Here is a 24,553-nt window from a genome sequence, read left to right as displayed (position 1 = left end):
AAATACAAAGAAAAAAATTAAAAATAATGGTGAAAGAGAGAATGGGAGAAAGAGAGAGAGAGAGAGAGAGAGAGAGAGTGAGGAAAGGGAAGGAAAAGGAAGAACAGAAAGGGTGGAAGAGAAAGAGAAGAGGAATGTTTTGGTGAGTGAATGAATAAAGGCAGAAAATGAGAGAGAGAGAGAGAGACAGAGACAGACAGACAGACAGACAGACAGAGACAGACAGACAGACAGGCAGACAGACAGACAGACAGAACTATGAGGAAAATGAACGCCTGAAATTTAGGACGAGAAAATATCAGAAAAAACAAAAAAATCCCAGACTTGCAAAAACAGGCAATAAAAAAAAATGGCAGAAAAGACGAGAGGTTTGAAGTGTGTGTGTGTGTGTGTGTGTGTGTGTGTGTGCAGAGAGTTGAAGGGCGGGGAAAAAACACAAAGAGAATAAACAATGAAGAATTAGTGGCGTGGTAATGAGAGCAAGAGGAACAAGAAAAGAATAATCATGGAAGGAATGGGAAAAAAAGAATCAAAGAAGTAAAGAAAAAATATTACTAGGAGAGAGAGAGAGAGAGAGAGAGAATGTGTCAGTGAAGGAAGGAAAGGTGACAGTCAAGGGAGGGGACGACGGGAAGAAAATAAGTCTGTAAATACAGAGAGAGGTAGGCTTTATTTGGGTTAGAGAAAGAGAGAGAGAGAGAGTTTAATAAAAAAATATATTGTTATACGTCTGTCTCCCAACATTTCTTACTTCCATATCTCGACCCACATTTTCAGCCCACCCGCACTTATTCTCTCTCTCTCTCTCTCTCTCTCTCTCTCTCTCTCTCTCTCTCTCTCTCTCTCTCTCGTTATTATTCTCGTGATCGTCATGATATTTTCTAATTTCTTTCCCATCCCTTTTCATTGCCTCTCTATTTTATATCCATTGACTTTCTCGTTCGTTTCCTTCTCTTTTATCCCCACTTTTCCATTCTGTGTTCTCTTTTCCTTCCCTTCCATCATCCATCCTCTCTTTCCCTCCTTCAACCCCCCTCCCCTCCGCTCCCTCGTTAAATCTTGGTAACCAGCCTTGAAGCAAACCCGTAGACTAAAGTTTCCTTTTTGTTTTTATTACACTGAAATGAAGTTAGAAGCTGGAAATGGTCTTTGATATTGTGCATCTCTCTCTCTCTCTCTCTCTCTCTCTCTCTCTCTCTCTCTCTCTCTCTCTCTCTCTCTCTCTCAATTCTTTATGAGCCTCTTCATCCATACATTTATCAGCGGATGACAGGTTAAAAGGTTTGTATGGTGAGTGGATTGAGATTTGACCCTTTTCGCTGGACACTGTTGATTGTGTGTGTGTGTGTGTGTGTGTGTGTGTGTGTGTGTGTGTGTGTGCTTGTAGCTAGCTTACACCCCACATGGTAATGGAAAAGTGGTTATATGATGATGATGATGATCGTAATGATGATGATGATAATAGTGGTGCTTATTGTGTTCTTATATATACTTTTTATCCTTCTCTGTATTCAGTAATTCACAAAAGTTAATCGTTCTGTCTTGATTCATTGTGTATCCTTCTTCCCATCTTATTCTGTAGCTTATCATTCTATACAAGTATGTGTGCCTTCATTCTTTCTTGTGTCCGTCTGTCCATCTGTCCATCCATTCCTTCATTGATCTGTCTATTCACTCGCTATTTCGAATTTATCAATCTTTTTCATCTCTATTCATACATCCATTCTTTGGTGTCTCCTTGTTCGTCCTTTCTTTGCTATTTTCATCCATACATTTAGTATTTTGCATATACATCGTGCTTCGCTTATTCATGGGTTCATTCATTCTTTCATTTTTATTCACTTGTTCTTTTGCTCGCCATTTAACTATTCCATTTCACTTACTTATTTGGTTTTGCTGCTCATTTATTATTTCATGTATTCATTTATTACCCCTCAGTCATTCATTCTTGTAAAGGTCCAGTTATTTCTTGTCATTCACTCATTCATTCGTCACAGATTCATTCATTTTGCCATTTTTTTATGGATTAATTTCTTCATTCTTAACCAGTTATTTGTCATCATTTATGTGTTCATTTTTTCGTAAGTTCACTCATTTTGATTCATTTTTCTTCCCTGTACCAGTATTATTCTGTCTCTTTCCACCCCAAAAGAAACGCATGTCTTTCTTCATTAATTACTAAGTCATTTTTGTCACATTCTCTCTCTTTCTCTCTCTCTCTCTCTCTCTCTCTCTCTCTCATGAATTCCATTATATTATTATTTTTCTTCTGTATACTTGTTTTATCCTATCTCTCTCTACCCCGTACAGAACCGAATGTCCACGATTGAGTCCCGTCTGAAGGGCCTCCGTGCCTCCCCACCTCCCACCCCGCCTACTAAGGAGATGGCGGAGGGGCAGGAGAAGCAGGAGGTGGTTGTGGGCACGACCGTGACATCAAGTGTGACCTCAGTGATCAAGGATGTCATCAAGTTTGAAGGTGAGATGGTGTAGGATAGATGGATAGATGGATTTGAGTGAATTCACGTGTGGATTTATTTATGAATGAGTGAAAAGAGGATTAAAAGAGCGAATGCCAACAGATATGCAGGTTTGGGGAAGGCTGTGGCTCAGTCAGTAGAGAGGTGGCCTGCAGTCCTACCGGACCCAGGTTCAAATCCCCGCTGAGACAGGGAACAGTTGAATTTCATAAAAGCAGACTTTACTGATCTACCAGAAGACCCGCCGACATGTCGTAAGAATACCCCCGCTAATACCAATACACCAGTCCTGTGTGAGACAGCCCTTGCATGTATTCAGTATGGACGGTGGGTGTTAGCACCGAAGTGGTAACTTGTACAGGTGTATGGTATGTACGATGACTACTGGGCCTTGAGAGCAGGCTGTGAAGCCTATGCCCAGAGTCGGACACAAAAAAAAAAAAAAGTGAATAGCAGTGACTGAGTGTAACGTCAGTGATTAGAAATGTCATTGAATTAAACGATGAGTTGATGTGGTATGTATACATGGATGAATCGGTGAGTGAACGGATGAGGATGAGTTGATGGGAGAATTGTTGGATAGATAAGGGAGCAGCAGTATCAGTAGGAGGTAGTGGGGACGATGCCGACAACTCTTGCAACGTCATTGATAAAGGACTGAGTCTGTAAGTTGATTGATGGATGGGTGGATGGATGGATGGGTGGATGGATGGATGGATGGATGGATGGCTTTATGAATGGAGTTATGAACAGGTAAATAGATGGATTCATGGCTGAGTAGATAACTCGTGGGTTTATGGATAGATGGAAAGATGATTGAGGGAAGGGATGGATGAATAAAGTCTTATAGGAGGATAGTTGACTGGTTAGATGGGTGGATAGAAAGGTATGTGGATTGATGATGAATTAATGGCTAGATGAATGGGGATGGATAGCCTGCTGGGTGGATAGAAGAGTAAATAGGTGAGTAGTAGGAGGAGGTTGTGGTGGGAACGAAGGTGACGTCAAACGTGACCTCGGTGAAAATGGATGTCAGTAAGTGTGAAGGTATGTTGACAAGGTAGATGGATTGATGGGTAGATTTAAGGATGGATGGATGGGTAGATGTAAGGATGGATAGGAAGTTGAGTGGGTAGATAGCTTTATGGATGGATAGATAGATTTATGGAAAGGTAGAGGGATAGATTATTTTATACCTAGCTGTCTGTCTGGCTGGTCGGGTGGATGGATGGACAGATGAATTAATGAGTGAAAATGATGGATGAGTTTATAGGAGTATGGCTGATTGGATGAATAGATGGAATGATAACTGATGGGTGGATGAATGAAAGGATGGATAATGGATACTGTAAGGGAAGAGGTGAGTGGAAAGAAATCATGTTACATTGTTAATAAAAGATGTTAAGTTCCATAGGTAAAATAGGTAGGTGGGTGGATGGTTGCATGGACGGGTAGATGGACTGATAGATTTCTAGCTGACTGGATGGATGAATTAATGATTGAATGAGTGGATGAGTGTATAGGAAGGTGGCTGAATAGATGAACAAGTTGATTGATGAGTATTAATTGATGGATGTATAGATAGCATTATGGATGGATAAACAGATAAGTTGATAGAAGGATGATGTATTGGATGAATGGATGGATGGATAGGTAAATACTTTAATGAATAATTGATGGATGGATGAATGACTAAGAGGATGGCTAGTTTGGTGGGTGAATATAAAATGTGAAGTGGGTAACAGGAAGTGGGGGTGGGTTAGACGGTGATATCAAAGGTGACATCAGTGGTATAGGATGTCGTGAAGCCTTTCATTACGGTGACGTCTTGATTATTATTGTCATGCTAGTACCAGACAGCTTTACCCATATTAAGAGAGACATCAGACTCGAAGGGATGGATGGATAGATGATTGCTGCATGGATTTGTGGTTGGATGGATGGATGATGGCTGCATGGATTTGTGGATTAATGGATGGATAGGTGATGGCTCCATGGATCTGTAGATGTATGGATAGATAATGGCAGCATGGATGTGTGGATAGATGATGGCTGAATGGATCTGTGGATGGATGGGTAGATGATGGCTGCATGGATGTGTGGATAGATTATTAGATGATGGCTATATGGATTTGTGGATGCATGGATAGATGATGGCTGCATAGATTTGTGGATGGATGGATAGATGAAGGCTGCGTGGATATGTGGATGGATAAATAGATGATGGTTATGTGGATTTGTGGATGGATGGATGAATGGATGGATGACTAGAGGAGGGCGATTTTATTTAATATATAAATCGATGAATGGATGGATAGGCAGATAGTTGATTGAATGAGGATTGGATAGTTTGTCGGGTGGATAGAAAAAAAGGAGAGGTGGACAGCAGAAAAAGTTAGTGAGAGTGACAGTGACATCAAAGCTGACTTAAATGGTATAGAATTGCACTAGCCGTTCCACTTAGATGGCCTTTTGTACTTGATATTTTGTCATGTGGCTACTTCATTTAGCTTAATAGAGACGGGTCCTACCAAAGTTAAAGGAGATTGCTTGTATTTCCTTTATTATAGATTGTTTGTAGTCCCTTTGTTGCGAGAGATTACCCCAGACAGTAAAATCGTGTGATGGTAGGAAAATCAAACAGGAATGGGACGTTAACTCTCGCATTACGATTGTGTGTGTGTGTGTGTGTGTGTGTGTGTGTGTGTGTGTGTGTGTGTGTGTAATTCATTGGGCCGGTCAGGATCACGTGATGGTTGTGATCATCAGCATTATACCCTCCCAGAACAGAGCTGAGAACTCATGCAGACCGATCTAAGGGCAAAACCTTGACCGTCACACACGCACACACACCCATCCCCTTATTCAAGGAGGACAGTGACTACCCGCTTCGTCAGTGAAACTTTTCGCATCCCGAGCAGGGCGCGAACCCCCGTCTAAGCAGACGCTGAGCTGGCGCGTGCGCGCGCACACACACACACACACACACACACACACACACACACACACACACACACACACACACACACACACACACACACACACACACACACACACACACACACACGTTTCGTTGTACTGATAGGGTTGAGTTTCACGGTGGTTGGAGATGGGCTGTGGATGGAGAGATTGTTGAATGAATGAAAGGATACGTACATTGATGAAAAAGTGGATGGATGGATGGATATGCGGATGATTGACTGACTGACTGACTGAATGAATGAATGAACGATTACGAGCGAGCGAGCTATGTTTACTCTCAGTTAAGTTTGGAAATGAGCGACCCGACCCGACCCAACCGTCACGCTAAGCAGAAGCTAAAAACTTTACTCCTATGTGATGTAGAGTTGAAATTCTTTCTGCATGTGATACATAATTCAATAAATTTTAGTATCAACTAAAATCTCACTCATAAAGGCGTAGGAATCCCTTGGAATCTCGAGCTTTCCAACGGAGTGTACGGCTGTAATCAGCGAACACCTCAGTTACGAAATCAAATGAAAATAGATTTTCCGTCGTAGCGCTGTGTTTCATGGCATCATCTCTAGCAATTAAATCTCGGAGCGTCCGCCTGTAATGTTACATGATATTTTTTGCTCTGTTTTGACGGTGAAATCACCAAGGGAAAACAGCCAGTTCCTGGCTTTATCATCCCATCAATATCAAAGTCTTTATCGTTTCAGTTTCGTTAACACGGCATGTTGGCTGCGGAGATTGTAGAATTAGCACTGAAGGTGTGTTGAATGCTATGTCGCCTCGCTTTACACCAGCACTCGCGTACCATTGGAACCTGTGTTGTTCAAACAAACCCTGAGCTATAGTAAGAACTTCAGTTTTCTTCGCCTTATAATATGTGCTCCACAATACTTAGTGAGCGAATCTAAATTTAATCAGTAGCCCAAAATCATTTAGGGAGAAATCATCCAGGGAAACGCCCTGTTTCGTACTTTCATCCGGCGATTGATAGTCGACAATTTGCCGTGGTTCGTTGAAACTACTCGGCCATTGTGAATATTCCGCGTGGTTTGTACGAAACGATGCTTCTATTATGCGGAAGCAAAGTTGAAAACAACACGTGTGAGTTTCTTTCTTAGTAAGTCAACGCGTCGTTAATATTCAGACCTCATCGATGTTACTATGGAAACGACATAACCTAAGTTCTTGGCTCGAATTCGAGAAATAACAAACTTGACAATCTTGTCTCCCATATTCCTGCAACGCTAGTGACATGTTTACTCGAGCCAGCTTTTATATTCCGATTTACGTGCATTTCGCCGTTGTTGCTATTCATCTTATTCTTATAGTGTTCAGCTACCATCATTAAAAAAAATAATATAACAGGGAAATTGTGATAACATGGCGTTCGCTCGCTCGTCACGCGCTCACAAAGCGTACTTTACTATAGTCGCGGCGCGCGACTCTGAGGTTGGTATTATCGTACACTGGCAACCTACCTCTCAACTGTGCTTCTGATTTTTTGTATAATATGAGACGCATGTGATTCGTGTATATGTTCGTGTATAATAATATTCGTGTATAATATATTCGTGCATAATATTATGATTAGTTTATAATATGATACAAAATCGGACGCACTTTTGAATGGTAGGTTGCCAGGGTACGATACTGACAACCTCAGAGTCGTGCGCCGCGACTATAGTATTACTGTATACATATATGGATAAAATGATGGATGGATGGGTGAATAAATGAGAGGTCAGAAAAATGAAAGGATAAATGGCTGGATGAATGAATGAAAGGATAGATAGATAGATACATAGATGGGTGCATGGATGGATGAAGAGATAGATGGATAAATGATACATGACTGAAGGAACATATAAATGTACGATCTGATTGATGAATGAATGAATGAATGAATATAAAGTTAGAAAATTTAAAGGATAGATGGATATATGACTTAGTGAAGAAAGTATAGATGAATGAAAGGTCATGTGAGTTGCATTGATAGATAAATAAATGAATAAAAAGATGTGTAGATGAAAGGATAGATGGATGAAAGAAATAATGAACAAAATGCAGGTGAATGAAAGAAACGTTAGGTGGATGAAGGCAGTGACTTTAAGTGTGACGCAAGTGACAGAGGATGTTATTAAGTTCAAAGGTGAGTGAAGGTGTGGTGATGAGTGGACAGGTGGATTTATGAGTGGATAGGTGCATTTGTGAGTGGTTACTTGATTTTATAAGTGGATAGGTTGGTTTATGAGTGGATGATAGATATGAGTGGGTGGTGGATTTGTGAGTGAATAGGTGGGCTTATTGTGTGGATAGGTGGATTTGTAAGTAGATAGGTGGATTTTTGAGTGGATAGGTGGATTTATGAGTGTACAGATGGATTAATAAGTGGATAGGTGGAATTGTTAGTATATAGGTGGATTTATAAGTGAAATAGGTGGATTTTTTTTATGCGAGGAAGAAGGAACCAAAGGCTAAGTCCGCAAAACAGTTTCTCCCAAGAGGGAAAAAAAAAAACAATACAAAAGAGAGCCAAATTCAAGGTCCGTTCATTTCGAGATGCCTGGACACACTGCTTTTGAAAGACTGGAGATCATAGGAAGTAGGAAATACAGACAGAGGGAGACAGTTCCAGAGTTGACCTGTTGCATAACTGAAGGACTGGGAGTAACGGTTAACTCTTGCTTTAGAGAGTTGGACAGAAAAGGGATGAGAGTTTGTTGCTAGACGGGTGGTACGCACCCGTCGTAGAGGTGGAGGGATGCAAGCAGACAGTTCAGAGGAGCAATGACCATTGAAGTAGCGACAGAAAAGAGATAAAGATGCAGCAGTGCGGCGAAGAGACATAGGTTGAAGGGAGCCAGTAAGAGGAGGAGAGTTGATCAGACGAAAAGCATTTGACTCCACCCTATTGAGAAGAGCTGTATGTGGGGAGCCTTCCCACACATGAGAGTTGTACTCCACACAGGGGCGAATAAAACCCGTGTATAAAGTCAATAACTGTGCAGGGGAAAACAGGGTACGGAGTCGGCTTAGCACACCCAGTCTCTTGGAAGCAGATTTTACAAGAGATGCAATATGATCTTTCCAAGATCAGTCTCGAGTGAATGAAACTCCAAGCATGTTCAAGGATGATGCATGATTGAGCTGGATATTATTAAACATGGGTGGGTACCCCTGTGGAAGATTTTGTCGGGTTGATAGATGTAAAAACTGAGTCTTTGATGCATTAAAAACAACCAGATTATTTTTACCCATGTCAGAGATACGAGCCAAGTCAGACATTAGGTGGATAGATGGATTTGTAAGTGTATAGGTGGAATTTTGAGTGTGTAGGTGGATTTATGAGTGGATATGTGGATTTACGAGTGGACAGGTGGATTTATGAGTGGATAAGTTGATTTATAAGTGGATAGTTGAGTTTGAGTGGATAGGTGAATGTATGAGTGGATAGGTGGATTTATAAGTGGATAGGTGGATTTATAAGTGGATAGGTGGGCATATGAGTGGATACGTGGGTTTATGATTGGCCTGGTGGATTTATCAGTGGATAAATGAATTTATTAAGACATGGACATATGAGCAGGTAGGTGGATTTATAAGTGGGTAGGTGGATTTATGAGCAGGTAGGTGGATTTATGAGTTGATAGATTGATTTATAAGCGAATAGATGGATTGATGAGTGGATTTATGGATGATGTAATTGAAGGATAGATGGAAAGGTAGAGGAGGATTTATGACAAGTGGATGGCTTTATGGACGGATAGATATATTAGGTAGATAGAAATACAGATGGCTGGATGGATTGAGGGATGGGTGAGTATTTGGATGGCTAATGGATGAGTTGACTGGAGGATAAATGACTGAATTGGTGGACTTGTGGGTAGACAGATGGATGATAAAAAGGTGATGGATGAGTGAATGGATGGATAGATTTATGAGGAATGAATACAAAGATGCAAGATAGTGAAGAAAATTGAAATGAATGGATAAATGAGAGGAAGTGTTGAGCAGCATGAGGCGATGGGTGGATGAATGGATGGGTGGATGGATGGGTGGATGAGTTAATAAATAGGCTGGTGGGTTGATGAGTAAATGGAAAGAAAAAGGAATAGATGGGATGAACAGGCGAGGTGATTTTGATAAGGTATGCACGTGATGGGCTGAGGTGTTTGGTGAGTTGGATAATTGAATAGACAGAAGGATGGCAAATGGATGAGATGGGTGAGTGAATTGGCTGCTAAACCCCTTCAATCCGAGGACGTATTAGTTGGGTATTTTATTTTTTATCCGACCATGTAAATATAACATTGGGGGATCTTTAGTGACGAGGGAAATGAAGAAAAGTGTTTACGAAGGTAGAAACTAAAAAAAGTGTCGAGAGAAATAATGCACTGAAAAATACACCCTCGAGTAGAAGAGGTTACCATGGTTACGGATAGATTATTATGAAGGACTGAGTAGATAAATAACGTGTGAATGAGACGGGATGAATGGATGAGTAGGTGAATGTTTGGGTGAGTTAAGAGACAGGAATGTATAGGTGAATGAGGAGATGTATAGCTGTTTGGATAAAGGAGAGTAAACGTACATTGATGGGCGAGCTGCAGAATAGTTGAATAAATGAGTTAGTGAAGGAAAACAAGAGGTAAATGAGCCTAATAAATTCCAGGCAGAATGTCTTAAGGGTAAGGAGAAAATCGAAGTAAATCCTTCATTCAGGTCACGTCGATATTGTGATTTATTTATTTATTTACTTTTGTTATATCCTAACGATTTTTTCAGCCTATGAGACCCCCCCCCCTTTTTTTAAATTGTTGAAGTTAGATATCTCCTTCATTAACCCCTTCACTGCTGGGGTGTTATCCTCAGCCGAACACAGTTGTCAGGAAACAGCAAGGAAAAGAACAGAGAAAGGGAAAAATGATGACCTCTGGCTGAATTAAGATCATACGTAGACAACAAGAAAAGTGTTTAAATAGACGTCCTTGTAGTGAAGTGGTTGAGAGAGAAAGTTGGGTTAAAGGTGAATATACTTGTGTGAATAACATAAGAGTTGTGTAGATATTGTTTGTGTGATAAGTTTTCGAGTTTGTCAGAGTTTGTGCTCCTGGATAATAGTTATTCTCTGTACCTTCCATTTTCTCTTTTCTCATTGTCTTTACTCCTCCCACTCTCTCTTTTCTCTTTTTCTTCGTTCCGCCTCTTCTTTTTTTACCCCTCCCGTTTTTCTTCCTTCCTGTTCAATGTTTTTCCTTACTTTCCCCTTTTTACTTTCCACCCTCCTTTCCTCCCAGTATTTTTCCTCATTACTCTTTCTTTCTGTCCTCCCTCTCATCTTTTTTCACCTCTCCGTTCCCACCCTTCTTTATTCCCTCCCTGTGTGTGCCTTCTCTTCCCTTCCTTACCTGTTTCCCGTTTAACCGTGCTCCCTATCTCTCTTTCTCCCTTCCTCCCTATATTTTTCTTCCACCTTCTCTCTTTCCTTACTTTAATTCCTGAGGTTCCGTTTTGGCTTTGTGTATTGTCTTGCTTTTCTCTCTCTCTCTCTCTCTCTTCATATAATTTTTCTGCCTTCTCATTCTTTCTTCCACTTTTTAACTTTTTTTTTTCCCCTTTTGTCTCCGTCTTCGCTTTCTTCATTCTCTTCACTTTTACTGCTATTATTCTTCCCTCTAACTTTTTCTTCTGTTCTTTCCTTCTCTTCTTTATTCCCTTCCTGTTCCTTCGTCTTGATTGTCTCCATTCCCTTTGCTTTTGCTTGATTGTTTATTTTGTTTATATTTAGCTTATTCCAATCCTTCTTTTGTTTGCTTTCCATCATCCTTCCGTATGCTATCTCCCATTCATTTTATTTTACCATTTATTTTCTTTCATTTCTTCTTGGTTTACCTATCCTCATCTTTCCTTTGGCCCCTCTCCCTTTTTCTTTGTTCCTGTTTTCTCCCCACATCATTGCCATTTAGTTTTTTTTTTTTCCCTTCTGTGTATCCCTTCTATTCTTTCTTTTGTTATCTTGCCCTTCTGTTCCCTTGCCCTTTCCTCCCCCCCCCCCACTCTTCATCCTCTCGTCTGCCTTCCCTCCACATTTCCTTCCTTTTTTTTTTTTTTTTTTTTTTCCAGCTTATACCAACATATGTGTGCTGTCCATCTCTTATTTTTACACCATTCTTTCTCCTCGTATTTTCTCACTCCCTTCCATCCATCCTGCCTTCCTTCCTTCCTTCCTTCCCTCCTTCCTTCCATCCATCCATCCATCCATCCATCCATCCATCCATCCATCCATCCTTCCTTCCTCCTTTCTTCTTCTTCATCATCATTTGTGCGCACCCGTTCGTGTCTTGTCCCACTTACTGTAACTTTTTCTCTTTCATCATACTGTTTCCTGCGTGACTCTAATCTTTTTCCTTTCCTACTTCCCTACTCTAAATATTTTTCCCTTCCTTCATGTCTTCCTTTTCCTCCTTGCATTTTTTCCTTCTTTTTTTCCTCCTCATCCTCTCCATTATCTTTTCCTCCAATTTCATTTTCCTTTATTTCTGTCGTTTATCTTCGTTGTCCTGTTTATGCTTGATCTCTTGCTTCTGTTTTGTTTCTTCCCATCTCCTTCATATCTTCGTTCTCCTTTCCTTCCTTGTGTTCTCATTTTTCCTCATTCCCTCTTCCTCCTTATCCTCTTTATATAATTTTTCACTTTCATTCGTTTATCTTTCTTCATCCTCATTTTTTTTTTTTAATCCTTCGTGCTTCTTTCATTCCTTTATTTTTCCTCTTTCCATTCATTTTATCCTCCTTCATATCTTCATCCTTTTATCCATATCCTTGTTCATTTCTTGTCTGTTTCCCTAGATGCTTCATTTCTCTGTAGTTCTTCTTGTCTTTAATCCCTTAGTCTTCATCTTTCGTATATGCTTTTTTTTCCTCTCGTCATTCTTATCATTATTCATCCTCTTCATTCATATTTCAGTCCCTCTTCATGTCTACATTCCTTTATCAGTCTTCATCTTCTTCATTCACATTTTTATCCATCTTTCTATCAAGCCTTTATCTTTCTGCTTATATCCTTCCTCATCCTGTTCATTCGTATTTATTGCCGTCCTCATCTTCATTTCCTTTATCCTTCTCCGTTTGTCATTCATTGCCTTTGTCATAGATATTATATCCCTCCTCATTTATAGTTTTCTCCCTCATTGTATATTCATTCCTGTCCTTTTTCATTCTAATTTTCTAACCCCTTTTCTATATGCCTTTCTTAATCCTTCTTTGTATGACCCCTCTCTTCCCTGTATCTTTCTTTTGTGTATGCTTCCTCCTCCTCAGTTGTCTTGTATTTTACTTCTCTTATCTCTTTATCCTCTTATCTCCCCCTCTCCCCCACCAGAGAGCGTGCTAAGCGGTGAAGGAGGGGAGCTGCGACCCCCGTCTCCCCTGGTCAGCCCCCCCACCCATCCCCCTGACTCATCTCCCGTCCTCATCTTGGCATCCCTCGACAAGAGCATCCTGCAGGTGAGTATTATTTTTATTTTTATTTTTAAAATTTCCCCCATCTCTGTGGGAAGTTCTTTTGTTTTTTTTCAATATTTTTATTATTGTTCTTATTTTAAAACTGTGATATTTCAAAGGCTACTTAGCCAAGAACATTCAAAGTTGGTCAGCATAGTCGGACAGCCATCCGCTTCTTTTAGCCAAATATGGTGGCAGTCCGTCGACCGGATCTCGGACAGAGAAAAGTGAGTCAGCCACGCTATCTCAAGAACCGCTAAAGGTAGGAAGCCGAAATTTTACTGCAAAGCAGCCTTAAGGCGGACACAGGTCGGAAGAGAGTATGGTTCCAATCGGTTAATTATTCTCTGAGATCGCCTGGGGTAAATAATTGGGAATTTTCCGGATATTCCGGATGTCACCTAGTTTTCCATGGATTAAAGTTAGAGCCACCAAACTTGGTTGAGTTTTAGACCGTGGTGACCTAAGGTGACATGCACAAGATCAGTTGCTTTGACCTCAAGGTCCCTTTATAGCTCGGCTTCTGGTGGACAATGTCTTTGGGAAGTTTTCATGAAAACTGTCCTTGGACAATTTTACGGTGTTTTAGTTATTATTATTAATATTAGTATTACCGGCATTATTATACGGTAGTAGTAGTAGTAGTAAAAGAGTAAGTCAATAAGTATTTAGGCTAAGTCAGCATCACTTGTTGGTAATATACACCATTTCTGGTATTACGTGATTATTCTGTAAAATTAGGAGTTGAAACAAGAATAATGCAATGTCGTATCCATTGATAACCTCTCGTACTAAGAATTCCGTCTGCACAGTAAGGTAATGGTGTTGGAAACTACTAACGCCGTTGGAATAATACCTACTGTTAATACCACAGGTGTGAACATCCTAATTAATACAGAATATTTTGTTTTTATTTGTGAAATGAGAGGTATTTGGTGTATGATTATATATAACAGGCAACCGTAAGTTCGTGATCACAGATAGCGTCCGATTCGGTGTCTTACAGTCGATATATATGTAGTAATGTCGTCATTTCTTGCAACAGATTATCTCTTTCACAACATGAGTAAACTTGCAAGAGAATTTTAACAAGTTGGTGTCTCTCACTCTGATTTACCCGACATTTCCATCTCGTTGACATGAGTAGCGAGGGAGCAAGGTAGACGGCTGGCATTAGTGGAAGGAGAGGAGGGAGGGAGGTAGAATATGCTTCAGTCTTACACTCACGGTTTACATAATGCTTTTGGTAAACGACGTGGATGTTATAAATCCAGTATCCTCAGTTACGATCTACCTTTTGTATCCTAAAACAATAAATGGCTACCACACCACTTCCACGCCCAAACATTTCCACCTTTTACTCCCTTATCCCTCCCTCATATCTTTCTTTCCACTCATCCACCTACTTACCCCCATTCCCTTCCCTCATATCCTCCCACCCACCCACCCAACCCCACCTCCACAGTTATCAGATAAATGATTCAGTGGCAGCTGCTACAACGCCATAAGTCTCGCTCATTGTGCTTCGAAATCACAACCAAGTGTGTAACGAGGATATTCCGAAGCTGTACTCAACCACGTACTGAATTTCTTGGCTACTGAACCATGTCATTTTCTTATCCTCTTGTATTATTTCCGACTCTGGACATAGACGTGAATGTTCGTTCTCTGAGGCCCAGCAGTCCTCCAGCGCTTTCACGTCACCATTTCTGTGCTGATACGTACTGTCCATACTGAATACACGCTAGGACTGTCTCACTCAAGGCTGGTGCTATGGTATTAGTGGGGAGTCAAGTAATTTCCCAGTATTGTTATTTTTGTATTATTTTATATATATATATATATATATATATATATATATATATATATATATATATATATATAATAATATATATATATGTATTTAATATTATTATTATTATTACGGAACTAGTCCACTCTCCAAACTCGGATGCTAAGTTGTGGTCGCATGAAATTTGATCGGCTTTTATCATGAGGTAGGAATGAGTCTCCTTGGTTTCTAATCTAATTTACCCTCCAGTCTGACTACACGGCCATTAACCACTGAAAAGCGGATACGGATCTTTGTCAGGTTAAACACACTATTTCACTGTAATAATAGGGACTTAGAAATACCACTATGATTTAACTCTCTCTCTCTTTCTCTCTCTCTCTCTCTCTCTCATTCCTTCTCGTTGCTTGTTTCAACTCTCTTACTTTCCCATTTCTCTTCCTGTCTCATACTTTTCCCGTCCCAGCCTCTTCCTTTCGCATTCACTTCCTTTCCCATCCACTTTCTTTCCCCATTCACTTCCTTTCCCATCCTCTTTCTTTCCCCATTCACTTCCTTTCCCATCCTTTCCCTTCCCCACCCCATCGTGTCGCCTTCCCTCCCTCACCCTTTCGCCAGTTCACTCACCCCTCCCGTCTCATTTAATCATTCTGTCTTCCTCACACTAACTCACTGTCTTCCCTCTTCTTGTGCCTATTTCTCCTTGTTTCCTATTTCTTCTTCTTCTTCATCTTTTTCATCGTCTCCTCCTCCTCCTCCTCCTCCTCCTCCTCTTTTTATACTTCCTGATGCATGTTTCTGCTTATTGTCTCGTTCCTGTTCAAGATATTTCCTTGTTTACACCTTCTCACCAGCCTTCTACACCTTGTCTCTCCTTATCGCACTTAGCAAACTCCTTCTTTCGCTGCATCTCAATTATTATCTCTCTCCTCCCTTAGTTCCAGTATCTTTATCGGTTTCTATCTCTCACCATCTTTCTCCACTTTGACGTCTCCTTTGTTTTCCCTTTTCCATGTCCATGCAAAACGAATTTAATTTTAAGATAATTTTTCCGTCGTAGCCAAGATTTCTCTTTGTAAGGGGGATGAAAAATAGCCCGTGGAAAGACTCATTAATTTTCTTGCACTTACTGAGAAATTAAATCAGATTTCTAAGAGGGCTAGGATTGTTAGTTTGTTTGTGAGTTTGGCTTTAGTTCTCCTTGCTTCTCTCTCTCTCTCTCTCACACACACACACACACACACACACACACACACACACACACACACACACACACACACACACACACACACACACACACACACACACACACACACACACACACACACACACACACACACACACACACACACACACACACACACACACACACACACACACACACACACACACACCACCCCTCTTTCATCGTACTCCTTTTCTCCCCTCTCTTACCCTCCTCTCTCGCTTTCCCTCATCAGTCTTTCACTTTACCTCCCCAAGTTCTCTCCCCCTTCCCTTCTTTCTCTCCTAATTTCATCACTTCTCACGTGGCCAGAGAAACACGTGGTCGCCAGCTGGGTGATAGAGTGAGGTGTATACATGGAGCGAAACCAGACCAAAAGCTATACTCATTTTACTCTAACTTGGCCTAACACTGGCTTGTCCCCATCTTGTATGCTGAGTTGTAGCTATAGATATCACCTGAAAATTATGCTGTAGTGTTTTTTCTCTAACTTGGCTCAGATTTTCGTCATTTTGCAGCTTGTTTTGCATAGGTCAGTGGAGGAAAAAGACAGTGCCACAGCTCTACATCCTTTCCACAGCACTTCTTCATGACTAGCGTTACATTCTAGTGTTAATCCCCTACTACATCTTAGTATTCAAGTTGGAGAAACGGCACTTATTGGCCAAGTTAGAGTAAAAGGAGTATAGTTATAAAGAAGTGCTATGGAAAGATTGCAAGCTGTAGTACAATCCAATTCTGCCAATGACCTTTTTTTTTTTTTTTTAATGCAAGGAAGAAGGACCAAAGACTAGAAGATGGGAAGATTGTCCCCCTCAGGAAGAAATAAAAATTAGATAATAGAGAGTTGAATTGAAGATCCGGTTATTTACGCCTGGACACACTGTGTTTAAAAGACCAGAGGTCATAGACGTAGGAAATACATGAAATAGGCTGCAAGAGGACGAAAATCTGGGGCAAGTTTAGATGAAAAGAGTATAGTAGTCTCAGTCGCTTCAAAAAGATTATTTTATATATATATATTTATTTATGATTTGCTGCCTCCCGACGATTTCATTCAGCTTATGAGAGACCTGGAAGTGAAAGAATCAGGTATTTCTTAAACCCCAACAGTGTGATGGAGTCGGTTGTGTTGGTCTTGCTGCCGACAGACGGTTTTATTCAAACTGTATGCATCATCTCCCTCGTAGCTGCGAAGGAGACGTATTTTGCTTTCTTTCGGCTAACGTCAGACCATTTTATTCAGCTCCAACAAAGCCACCATTGCAGAAAGGTTAAAAATACTCGTGGTTGACGTTGTAACTAAGGATATAGAGATTTGTGTATGATCTCTGCTAATGCCAGACAATTTTATTCGTCGTACAGAAACCGGAACAGTTCAGGGGTGAAGTCCTCATCACGGGAAAATTCAAAATATCTGAAACCCATTATACTTCATTCACATTTACTTGGCCCAGGTTTTCGTCCTTTTGCAGCTTATTTCACATACCTCAGTGGCAGAAAATGACGATGCTATAGTTGTGCACCTTTTCCATAACACGTCTATGACACTGCATATTTTAGTATTTATCTCTTGTTACAGCTGAGCATTCGAGATGGAGAAATGGCAGTTTTAGGCCAAGTTAAAGTGAAAAGAGTGTAAGCGATAAAATACTTAACCATATTTTAAAACTTCATTTTTGGCCAATTGTAAAAGATGTAGAGACAGGATCAGAAATTACTCGTGGTTGCATTTCTAACTGACTGTACACTAGACGCTAAAAAAAAAAAAAAAAAAAAAAAAAAATCCACCATTCCCTGGTAACATTTTTCTCCCTTCTTATTTTCCATTTCTTCCTCTTCATCCTTCCTGCCTTCGTTCCTTAATTTCATATTCTCTTCCTCCTCAGAAATACCTTCCCTCTTTCCTTTTCTTTCCCATTTCACGCCTCCTTGTCTCCCTCCAGTAAATAAGGGTAAAATTGGATGATAGCTAAGATAAAGGAAATAATAATCAGTGTTACAGCAATCCGAAATAACTTGAGTAATAGGGAAATCATCGGCGAGTGGGGGGGAAAACGGGAAAAAGAGTATATTCCTGATTTTGTCGGATTGTTTTCCTTCCATATTATGTGGATTTTTCCTATTTTTTTTCATGCTTACTTTTCTTTTCATCCTTTATTTACTCTTTGTTTGTAAGCTTTTATTTTTTATTTATTTATTTATTTTTTTTTTAACTTGCCCCTCTTTCTCATGTGTCTTCTTTCATTTTTGTTATTGATTCTTTTTAAGTCTTTTTTGTTGTTTCATTTTCTCTGTTATTTGATTTCTTTGCATATTTTTTTCTCATCTCTGATCGCTTTCTGTTCCTGCCTAATTCCTTTTCTTTTTGCCTTTTCATCCTTTTTGTTTTGTGCTTCTTTCCTCTTCATTTTTATTTTTCTTACCTTTTCTCTTCTTGCTTGCTACCTTCTTATTTTTCTGCCATTTTTTCCGCTTCAGTTTTTGCTTAATTTTCATGCCTTTTTTCCTTCCTTACTTTCCATTTCACTTTTCATTCCCCTTCCCGGCGGTCCAATCCCCCCCCCTTTTTTTTTTTTGCTGCATTCTTTCCTTTTCATTCCTTCATTTCTTCCTTTTCATTCCTCTCCCTCTTTTTTCATTCCTCCTTTCATTTCTTCCTTCCTTGTCATTCCTCGTTCCTGAGCTTGTTTTTTTGTCTCTCTCCTCCTTCTTGATCATTTTCATCCCTCCATTTCCTTCTTCTTTCCTCCTATCCTTCCTTTTCATTGTCCCATTTCAGTCCCTCATTTTCATTACTGTTTTCCTTGATTTTCCTTCCTCATGCTTTTCATTCTTTTATTTCTACTCCTGTTTCCCCATTTCTTCCTTTTTTTATTCGTCCCTGTATTTTCTTATTTCTCGTTCCTGTTCAACTGTTGTTCCATACAACTGATTCTCCATATCATTAATTTTCATTTCTTCTTTCCTTCCATCCTTCTCATTCTCCCCTTTCTTCCAGCCTTTTCACTCATTTCCTTCTATTTCGTTCCTCAGTTATTATCATTTCCTTCTTTTCTTCCTTTTCATTCCTCTCTTCCTTCCTCCCAGTTCGTTCGTTCCTCTTTTCCTTCCATTCCATTCCACTTTTCCTGTCTCATCTTTTCCTTCCTTCACATCCGTTCTACTTTTCCATCCTCCATTTTTCTTTCCCTTACTTCCTTTCTCCCTTCCTTCCTTTCCATTTCAATAATCTTTTACTTATCTTCTTTTCTTTCCACTTTTCCTTCTTTCCATCTCAGTCTTCTTTTCCATCCTTTCCATTCCTCTTTCCTTACATTCCGTCCCTTTTCTCCATCCCTTTCCTCTCCCTTATCTCCTGCTTTCCCTTCCTTTCCCTCCCTTGTGAGATTATCAAGGAAAGTTGTACACAGTTAACGTCTGAGCCACATAATCGAATGCGGGATGGAAAGGATGCAGATTTGGTTATGAATAAATTAATTAAAGCGGGAAGGAAGGGAGTAATGAGCTTGATAATGAATTGATAAGAGTCGTGGAGGATACACACACACACACACACACACACACACACACACACACACACACACACACACACACACACACACACACACACACACACACACACACACACACACACACACACACACACACACACACACACACACACTGCAGCATCCGATCGGTAGATGCATCAAACATTTTCACAAGAGCTTTCCTATCTGAGAAGCCATTATTTTTCTTGGCTATGAATGCTTTTTTGATAATCTGAAATTTTCTTTTCATAATAGTCATCATCACCATTGTCATCACTGCAGTATGAAAACACAAACATCAGTGGAATGCCCAGTTAAATGGACCAATCACCCACTCCTCATTAAAGACTTTAAAAAATAGCTTACTTCCTTTAAATGTTAGTTGTGTAATGAGATATTTTTCCTCCACTTCTTCCTATTTCCTCATGATTACTTGTTTGTTCATGCTTGAATATACCGAATTATATATATATATATATATATATATATATATATATATATATATATATATATATATATATATATATATATTGACGACTATGTGTAGAACCTTTCGTTGCCAGATTCCTGTATGTAATTTAAACGCTTTGGCTTTGAGGTCGACGCATATTCTTGGCTGAGCAAAATCGTGTGGTTTGTGCGTGAATCGGATGCCTGTGTGAGCGCGAAGCGGCGCCAGTGTTCATATTGACACTCATTAACAAACAGTTTGGCAGGAATACGCACAGCTGGACAGATTCTTCTAGTTTCCAGCCCGAATGAGACTAGGTGTGTCCATAGTGACGAAAGGGTTAATAAGAAGTACTGTTCCTGTTTACTTTAATTTTCCTTTAAAATACTATCACTCCATCGTGAATGCTGAGTTGTAGCAATAAATTATTAATAGGATATTATTCAGGTCATAAAGAAGTGCCGTGCATAGCAGATAGAGCCATAGACTTATCATTTTATGCAGTTGGGCTGCATGAAATAAGGCGCCAAAGGACGGAAATCAGATCCAAGTCAAAGTAAAGGAGTAAAACAGAATTTGGACCAGTTTCCTCCCGTAGCTCAGAATTTGATGTGAAGGAAAAGTACGATTTATGCATGGGAAGTTTTGACACCCTTATTGTTGTGCTTTAAATAGATAAATAAATACATAATTAATACATCATGTTAGTTTTCCTCTTGCAATTCAATTTTATTTTCGTAGCAGAAACAAGAGACACGAGAGGAATTAGCACTGGTTTCCTTGTCCTTCAGTAAGAGACCTGTGTATTAAAGGAGAGGAAATTGATGATACTAGTGCGTTTGTTGGTCAAGCCCTCTCCTGATTGTGTGTGTGTGTGTGTGTGTGTGTGTGTGTGTGTGTGTGTGTGTGTGTGTGTGTGTGTGTGTGTGTGTGTGTGTGCGAGGGGTTAATAAGACCAGTATGTATTACGTGTGTCAACCAGGGCTGTGACACACACACACACACACACACACACACACACACACACACACACACACAGCAGTCTGACAAGACCTGGGCGATTTTGGTCAGCTTTGGAAGAACGCATTCCAAAAATTTTTAGAACATTATCCACTAGAAAATCGCCACTGAAAAAGATGATACCGGTAATTTTTGATTTTTGTTTTTAGTGATGCAGGACAATTAAAATGAAAGACCCGGAGTGAGGAATTAGGAAACAGTGCATTCTTTCAGTCTGTTATCACCATCATCATTATCATTTTCGTTGTCGTCCTCATCATCACGATCATCGCTGTCATTATCGTTGTCGTCTTCATCATCATCATCATCATCATTATCGTTGCCGTCGTCTTCATCGTTTTCGTTATCATCATGTAATAATAATGGCAATAATAACAACAACAACAACAATAATAATAATAATAATAATAATAATGAATAATAATGATAATAACAATCATCATAATAAGCATCATCGTGCAATAATTATCGTTACCCTCTCAGTGCAAAACATTCTGAAACACACTATGAAGAATTTGGACACTAATGACACGTAGTACAAGGGTATAAGTGTACATGTACGTTTACATGTACTACAAGCGTGTCTGTTGGGAAGTATTACATGTGTACGGAGACTGGAGCACATGTAGAGGCAGAAGCGTACATATGTATCTTAAAGTTGTACAGTCGTGTGGGAAAAGTACTTGGATAGAGGTAAAGGTGTACATGTATGGAGGTGGAAGTGCACATTTAAAGTTGTACAGAAGTGTGTGTGTGTGTGTGTGTGTGTGTGTGTGTGTGTGTGTGTGGTGAAGCAGTACATGTGTATGGGTGTTCAGAGAGACTTAACTCCCCTCACATAAGTAATTTCTCTCATCCGGTTGGGCTTAAGAGGGGACGGAAGGAAGAGGAGAGAGAGAGAGAGAGAGAGAGAGAGAGAGAAGAGAAGAGGAAGGATTGGGGGAAAAGAAGACGCAAGAAAGAGTAGAAAGAAGGAGAATAAAGGGAGGAAAATGAAGAAAGGAAAGAAAAAGAGCAGCTGTATGGATTAAAAGGAAGAAGAGAGAAGAAGGGAAAGAGGGCAAGAAAAGAGATGAATCATACCGGAAAAGAGAAGGAAGGAAAAGCGAGAACCGAAGGGAAAATGAGATGAAGGACAAGTAAGGGAGAGAGGGAGAAGAAGCGGAGGGAGACGAAAGGGAAAGGGGGAAGGAAGGGGGAGGGATGGAGGAAGGGAGAAAAAAATGGAATGGAAAGGAGAGAAGACGGGGAAAAAAAGGGATGTTGTAGGAGGGAAACTTATCCCAGAAAACCCGAAAGAGAGAAGGGAAGATTAAGAGGAAGACAAGATGAACGACAGAAATAGGAAGAGTTTCGAAATTCAAACGAGGCAAGAAGAAAAAAGAGATTGATCGTCGAAAACAGAATAAAAAGAAAGCAAGTGAGGAATGAAGTAAAAGAAATAAGTCAGAAAAATAAAGGAAAGAAAAGAAGGAACAGGAGAGGCATGGTGTAGGGAAGGAGGAAAAACAGGAAGACAAAAGGACAGGGAAGAAAGGGGAGAATGGGAAAACAAAGAACAAGAAGGGCTCTCAGTAGAAGGCATACCCCCAATAACTGAGCTGTTCTTCCATCCTTATTATCAGAAAGCTTTGAGTGTCCATGGAATTTTTCTCTCCTCCCTTGAATTAACCCCTTCTTTGCGATTTTTAGTTTTATTCTTCCTCTCAACGGACAAGCGTATATTACCCAAGGAAAGATCGCTTATAGGGGTTAATGAAGGCTATATCTAACCCCCCTCAGTTCAAAAAGTCTCTCCCAAGCTGAGTAAAATCGTCTGTAGGTACAAGAATAAAGCCGAAATGACGTCACCTTTCTGAATAAAGAAGCTTCAATACGATGACGCCTTGTATTTTTTTATTATTTTATTCTTGTTATTACCAGACTATTTTTCTATGCTCAGGAGGGACTTTTCTTTTTTCTTTACTTTTTTTTTTTTTTTTTTAAATCGGAGGTGAGAAATGTAGACCTCATAAACTTTAGCATGTTAGTGAAAATCGTCTGTAGGTGGCAAAAATGAAATAGATAATGCTTCCACGGTCTGAAGGGGTAAATAGAAAGTACATTACAGAGGGCAGATTTACAGACAGGCAGATAGGCAGACAGGCTGGCAGATAGGCAGCTATAAAAAGACAGACAAACATACATACAAAAAGACAAGCATAATTAAACTGACGTATGGACAGGCAGACAGCCAGATAAACAAACAGGCGGGTAGACAGAGGGATAGACAGACAGACAGGTAGATAATTAGACAGACAGACAGATAGACAGACAAACAGGCAGATAGATATACAGAGAGATAGGCAGACAGACAGACAGACAGACTGATAGACAGACAGACAGACTGATAGACAGACAGACAGACAAATATATAGACAGACAGACAGGAAGATAAACAGACAGACCGACAAGCAGATAAGCAGACAAACACAGACATACAAGAGTGAAACTAGAAAGCGCTCAGTGAGCGCATACCTTCACCAGTGCCGTTGCTATTAAAAAGGATCCGAATCCGGATCTGTGGATATAGGATCCGGATCCCTATCGGGCCCAAAATTTTATCATTTCTTCCATGGCCCATGGCCCACCCTTCCATAAAATTTCATCAAAATCCGTTTATAACATTTTGAGTAATCATGCTAACTGACAGACAGACAAACAGATAAACAAACCAACGCGGTGTACAACATAACCTCCTTTGCTGAGGTAATTATAACTTTAGTACAATTAAGACAGTGGAAAGTAAAAAGAAACCTTAAAAGACAGCAACGAAAGGTGTAGACAAGAGAGGAGGAAGAGGAGGGGAGGAGCAGAGTGGCACTGATAAAAATGGGACGCAGAAAGAAGGAAGAGGGGCGAGGAAGAAAGGGAGAAGCGAAGGAGCGATAAAGAAGAAGAGGAATATGTTGATAAGGAGAGGGGAAGGGAGAGGAGAGAGAGGAGATAAGGAGAAGTATTTTAGAAAAAAGGAGTGAGGAAATACAAAGGAGAGAGAGAGAGAGAGAGAGAGAGAGAGAGAGAGAGAGAGAGAGAGAGCAGATAAGTAGGTGATAGGACAGAAAAAAAAAATGAAGAGGAAAGCTATAATCCAGTAATGATTGTAAAAGGAAGTTAATTGTAGAAGGAAAGACAAGATGGAGGAAGTAAAGGAAGAAGGGGAAGGGAGTTGAAGGAAAATGGAAAAAATAAAAGAGAGTAAGAGAAGGAAAGGGAAAAAGAGCAAGGAAAAACGAGGTAAGCAGCTGAAGGAAAGGAAATTAGAAAGCAGAATAAGGAAGGGAGGAAGACTGAGAGGAAAATAGAAGGCGTGAAGTGGAGGAAAGAGGAGATAAACAGGAAGTGTGTGTGTGTGTGTGAGAGAGAGAGAGAGAGGGGGGGGGAGAGAAACACACTTCCTGTCTCTCCTTACAGACGGATAACATGTTTTTTCTGTCAGCGTCATATTTTTTTTTTTATTTCCTGCCTAGCCATCCCTTCCTGTCTATTACTATACCTTCTCTTTACCCTTTTCCGTCCTTCATCATTCTTTCC

The 24,553-nt window shown here is 40.1% G+C and overlaps 1 protein-coding gene across 1 annotated transcript in view; it reads left to right on the top strand.

The window, feature by feature from the left end:
* Positions 1 to 2,316: 2,316 nt before the first annotated feature.
* The window catches only part of LOC145401959 (dystrophin, isoforms A/C/F/G/H-like), an 817,498-nt gene continuing 795,261 nt past the window's right edge, over positions 2,317 to 24,553 (top strand). Inside the window, exons 1-2 of the mRNA XM_080274064.1 lie at positions 2,317 to 2,479; positions 12,838 to 12,962. Coding sequence (XP_080130190.1) covers positions 2,317 to 2,479; positions 12,838 to 12,962 — 288 coding nt within the window. The remainder of the gene's footprint in view (positions 2,480 to 12,837; positions 12,963 to 24,553) is intronic.

The sequence above is a fragment of the Coenobita brevimanus genome, chromosome 57, assembly GCF_032717465.1.
Source record: "Coenobita brevimanus isolate Jiangsu-jjx chromosome 57, ASM3271746v2, whole genome shotgun sequence".
NCBI classification, from domain to species: domain Eukaryota; kingdom Metazoa; phylum Arthropoda; class Malacostraca; order Decapoda; family Coenobitidae; genus Coenobita; species Coenobita brevimanus.
Note: the sequence above shows the minus strand (reverse complement) of the source record. Positions and strands in the feature narration are given on the sequence as shown.